Source organism: Lactuca serriola, chromosome 8, assembly GCF_051521515.1.
Source record: "Lactuca serriola cultivar US96UC23 chromosome 8, Lser_US96UC23_V15, whole genome shotgun sequence".
Taxonomy (NCBI): domain Eukaryota; kingdom Viridiplantae; phylum Streptophyta; class Magnoliopsida; order Asterales; family Asteraceae; genus Lactuca; species Lactuca serriola.
In genome coordinates, this window is record NC_136415.1 from 126,048,384 (window position 1) to 126,054,149 (window position 5,766).

At 32.8% G+C, this 5,766-nt stretch overlaps 1 protein-coding gene across 1 annotated transcript; it reads right to left on the reverse strand.

The window, feature by feature from the left end:
- Window positions 1-1,427: 1,427 nt before the first annotated feature.
- On the reverse strand, window positions 1,428-4,275 carry LOC145069601 (putative glutathione S-transferase). The gene is made up of 3 exons (XM_079016554.1): window positions 3,767-4,275; window positions 3,226-3,556; window positions 1,428-1,567 (listed from the first exon to the last, which is right to left on the reverse strand). Exons 1-3 carry the CDS (start codon window positions 4,076-4,078, stop codon window positions 1,533-1,535), a joined length of 678 nt encoding a protein of 225 aa, XP_078872680.1. The 5' UTR covers window positions 4,079-4,275; the 3' UTR covers window positions 1,428-1,532.
- Between the last annotated feature and the right edge of the window lie 1,491 nt (window positions 4,276-5,766).

The window sequence follows — 5,766 nt, forward strand, 5'->3', positions numbered from 1 at the left end:
CATCATGGACTGTCCATCATGTTGATGGACACTTTGAACTTCCAAGTGAATGTGTCAAGTACCTTCTCGTAAGGGATAAGGTAACATCCCCCCCCCCCCCCCCCCCCCCCCCCCCCTCTCTTTTTTTTTTTTTTTTTTTTTTTTGGTAAAAAACTAATATTTTCATTAAAATGTTATTTCTTTTAAAATATAAAATATCTATGGTTTTTTCCACATCTGGAGAAGAAGATGTGGAAAAAAGTCTGTAGTATGTAAAAAACGATTGTTTGTTTTTAAAAATTTGTTGAGAAGATCAATAAGTTATATATATATATATATATATATATATATATATATATATATATATATATATATATATATATATATATATATGCAGTGTCGTCAACGACTATCAAGATTTGGTAAGAGGCTCTCCGATGCTGAGACCCGAAATTGTCCTATATCAGTACATATTCGGCTGGAAGGATGGATAGTGGAGACTAGAAAACGGCCGGACAAAACCCATGACAAGGTTTGATCTTCGTAAACAAAAGCGTATATATCTTTTTTCATGTGCTCATTCAATTCTAAAAAGAAGATTAAATACTTAATATGAATAAAGACAATTTCATTGTATTGGTGAATTTGCACAATAAAATGAAAGGTTCATTGTTAAATCTTTAAACATGTGACGTTTTCTTTTTCTTTAAGTTCTTCGTTAACATTTTGTACAAGATACTTTAACACTTATTTGTAGTATATAAGTTTTTGATTTTGTATTGTTAAGAGACATTTTAGACAACCTTTTTTTAGTAAAGTACATGTGAAACACAATATTACGACTAGATGAAAAGGGTACCTTTCTATTATGTGTTGGTTATGTTCTTAAATATGCAAATACTTTATTTGGTTAATTTTAGCTTGTCGTGACATTAAATATGCAAATACTTTATTTGGTTAATTTTAGCTTGTCGTGAGAAACTAATGAATTATAATCAACTAAACTATCGTAATGCAGTTTTACCATCACAAATCATCAGGAAGGATGTTTCGATCATTGGTTGAAGTCGAGAAGTTCATCAAATATGAGATATACCCGCCTAAGCCACAACGACCAACAAAAAATGCACTAAAAGCACGATCATGAGAAGTTTGTAACACATGCATTATCATTTTTTTTTATTGAGAAACTACAAGTAAATTAACATCTGACTAGTTATACAAAGGCTTTTAGATTTTTTTAAACATTTTTAGTTAATTCTGAGAGCACCACAAACTAAAATCAGGTTTTTACTACAAGTATTGTTCTCATCATCTTCGACATTTTGAATTGATTTCTGAGTAATTAAAGAGAATTTTGTATATGCCCTTAATGAACATTAAAATATCATATGTAAAACCGTAAATTTTCAAACAAAATTTTCATTTTAAAATTATATAATTCTCATAACACATTTCACAAAAATCCCATTTATTTAAATTTACAAACGTAACTCCATAATTGTTTGATTAGTAATCCAGGATCCTCATAACTCTTTCTTTGGTGTGTACAATCAAGCCGACGCCTTCCCGCGATCCTGAGAAGAACCTGAAACACATATCACATAACACGGTAAGCACGAAGCTTAGCAAGTTTCCAAAAATACCACACATATCTCATTAGCCTCTCATGACTATGCTCAGATAAGACCCTCCGGTCAATCTGTCTCAGTGGGACCCTCCGGTCCCAAAACTCGGGTGGACCCTCCGGTCCTAACTCAGTAAGCTCATAACAATAATACTCAACATAAATCACAAAGACATAATGCAGAATATCACAATACACAGGTAAGCACATAAGACATCACGGTCACACAAAGATACCACTCATGGTAAGTATAGTGAGAAGACTCACCTCAGATGATGAACAACTCCTATAAACGCTGTCGCTGCGCACCGACCTCTATCTCTGAGCCAAACCCACAATTAACCCAATTAGGAACTAAGTCCAAACTCTCACTCAAGGTCTAAAGGTAGCCCACTAACCAGCCCATCCATAACCCAAAACCCATTGGGCCCACCAAGGCCCAATAATAAATGGGGTCTCCCGAGGCCCAACTCTCAAGTCTAGATGGCAAGCCCAACACAAGGGCCCAAGGCATATATATATATATATATATATATATATATATATATATATATATATACATATATATATTCCTCTTATCCAAATCTCTAGTACATAAGCCTAAAATCTAGGCTAACCCTCAAGGCCTAAAATGAGACTTAGCCCAAGAGTCCACAGTGAGGTTACGCGGGACGTACCTCCCTTGGTATGCTCAACATACTCACGAATCCAGATTGGCCATCGGGGACACTTGGTCAGTACGCGGGGCGTACTGGATTTACGCTTAGCGTACTTCCCAGTTTCACTCTTTCTACTCATTTGGTCTTAATCAGTTAAGACCTTGGCTCATATCACAAATCTAGACTCCCTAATGACTCTTACTCCATAAAGTCAGTGACTTTAAGCCTTTGCATGGCTGATAAGGTCACAAACACACAAAAATCTCACTCTTCTATCACAAAATGCTAATATCTCATGCATGACTTGATTCCAACATCCAAGTCTTGATTTTTATGATGCTACACCACTAAATACACTCAAGGGGTTGATCATAGTCTCAGGATCATACTACCGGAGGAGAGTGTTACTGATTAAAGTTTAGATCTAAAATCTTTAGGGTTTAAGTTAGACCACTATTATATCTCTACTTATATGAGATTTAACCGTAACTATTAATCAAACAAGTTATTTCACAAGAGGCATTAACTAAGGCGCACTTCGAACTTCTTTTCAACTGAAAATGCATTCCCAAATATCAAAAAAACATATTGGTGACTGAATAGAAACTCTATCAAATATCAAAAAAACATATTGGTGACTGAATAGAACAATATTTTTGTAGTAACTGAATAGAAAAATATTTTTGTAGTAACCCTCCATCGATATATTTTCCATATCACAACATAAGAAAGACTCACACTCAACATCGAAAAAAAAAAGTGTGCAAACAACATATTACAAAACGACAACAGACATAAGAGCTGCTCATTGCAACAACCATGGATGTTACAGACACTTCAACTTCGTTAAGCACAAAGGCAAGCTTCTTCCAACGTCAATGGATGTTAAACACATAAAATTCTAACAAAGCAACAAGATTTATACAGTATATAACGGCTACATATATCATTATGCCTTACCATATCGTTTCTTGAAAAATTCAAGCAGGAGTTCTCTTGGAGGTAAGATTTCTTTCACAACTTGACAGTTGACAAACTCATCAGCCCATTCGGTGAGTTTTGGAAACTTGTCTTTCGTGAAAAACGTTATTTTGGTTACTTCTTCGATTGTTCCAAGCCAATAGGCTATGAAATCAGCAGCAATATCAACCAGGTTAATGTTGTCACCTCCAAAAAACTTCGTACCTTTGACTTTGAGTTCATTTTCTAGCATTTGCAGTTGCTCACAAGCTTCCGCAATAACCTGCTCATCTCCATTGCTGCCAAAAACCTTGAATGCTGCAGGGTTGCACTGAACACATAGTCACATACCATATAATGTGTTAAAAGAAGAATTCCGTATTATAAATGAAACAGATAATTAAGTGGAAAGAGTTTAAAATATATATTCAAAATGCTCAAATGAAGATCAAATAATGTGTATCTATCCACTAACAATTACATAATCATACAAAAACTTTTATCATTAATGAGGATCATTAGGAGAGAACGAAATTGTTACCTTATCATCAATGAATTTGGCCCAAAATCGAGCAACAGACCTCTCATAAGGATCCTGAGGCAAAATCGGAACCTCTTTCCAGACATCATCGATGTACTCCACGATCACAAGAGACTCTGCGATCGGATTTCCGTTATGCAGCAGCACCGGTACTTTCTTATGAACAGGATTATACTTCAAAACGTCGGCACTCATGTTGGAGATATCTTCTTCGAAGTTTTCGTACTTGATTCCCTTCATCTTCAAGGCGAATTTCACTCTGCAAACGAACGGACTTCCTCCAGCGCCATACAACTTCACTTCATCCCCCATTTTCCGATAATCTGATTGAAAATTTGAAACAGCAAAACACCTAGCTACTTTCAGGTTCAATTTGGAGATGGCTGGATTGTTAAATGTTTCGATGAACGATCCATATAAATACTAGCCCGAGACCGGAGTTGTTGGCCATTGAATATAGCATAATCAGTTTCAGAGCAATTACTGAGAAATACGCTGAAAAAACTTGTACATCATGAAAGATAAGTTGTTCTTTTTATTGGAATCTGTAACATTAAAATTTGGAGCTGGTAGACGTCTCATGCTTGTGCGTACAGATTTGATATGACGGAAGCGATGATGCAAGCTTTAATTATATCTTAACATGCAAGCTCAACTTTAAGCCTTGAGGTGTTGTTAAATGTAATGCTAATACCAACAAGTTGTAATTTAGTATCGCTGATGTTAACAATAATTTTACCGTTTTAGATAAAAGAAATATATATATATATATATATATATATATATATATATATATATATATATATATATATATATATATATATATATATATATATATATATATATATATATATAACCTATGGAAACCACGGTTACAAAATTAATTAAATTTTATAGTAAAAACTTAAAATTATTAATTAATTATTTTAAATAAATTATTAATTAAGATTTTTTTTATTATATAAATTTTAATCATTGATTTAAATAAATATGTGAAATTATATCATTTGTATTATTTTTATTCTAATGTTATTAATTTAATATAATTAAAGTGAAAATTTTAAAATTTAAAATTTGAAATAGAGTTGACAAGTGGCATACATTAATTAGGAGATATAATAAGGTGACACATGACAAAAGGAGAATAAAATATGCATTAATTAGGATGCCTAATAATATGACACATGTCAAAAGGAGAATAAAATTATTCTTTTATTAGAATAGGGATATATATATATATATATATATATATATATATATATATATATATATATATATATATATATATATTCTAATTATTTTATATAAAAGATCTAAAAGTCAACGAAATTTCACAAATAACCATTTATTTTGTAGTGGGATTCTAGTGGACCGTTTTCACAATTTTATATTTGGCGGACGGCCCATGTGAAATGGGCCCACAATAAGAAAAAAAATACTCATTTAATGAAATGACTTTTAGTTTCAGCCTTTCAAGTAGGGATGAGAGTAGGTCCAAACCCAAAGGTAGACCCGGATCCGGAAAATTCGGAAACCGGTTAATGAGATTTTGTAGGACTGGAAAACGATTCCGGGTAAAATGGGTCTAGAACCGGAAAACCCAGAAATATCAAAGTGGGTTGAATGGAACCGGAAAACCTGAGACAACCTGAATTTTTTGGTAATTATTTAGTGGTTGAACTTTAAAAAATTCCAACTTTGATAACCCAACTTCGGGGAACTATAAGTCATTGAGTATTAAACCAAAAATGATGAAATTATAGTCTAAAATCATTTACAAACTCTAAACTACACGTTGCAAAAAATCTCAAGATAATTCGACTTCAAACGAAATAGATATGCATGTTTTAAAATTTCACAGAACACAAAAATAAAGTTGAGAAAAAAATCGCAGCTTTGATATCCGGACTTTGAGAGACTATAAATCAATGAATATGAAACCAAAAATGACAAAATTATAGTCTAAAATCATGTACAAACTCTATACTACACTTTGGAAA

Bases quoted from the DNA above. Each gene is read 5' to 3' on its own strand.
- LOC145069601 (XM_079016554.1), bottom strand. From the start codon at position 4,078: ATGGGGGATGAAGTGAAGTTGTATGGCGCTGGAGGAAGTCCGTTCGTT. The intron at 3,557-3,766 runs GTAACAATTTCG...CTATGTGTTCAG, and splicing joins CCAAATTCATTGATGATAAG to TGCAACCCTGCAGCATTCAA. The intron at 1,568-3,225 runs GTAAGGCATAAT...TATGTGTTTCAG, and splicing joins ATTTTTCAAGAAACGATATG to GTTCTTCTCAGGATCGCGGG.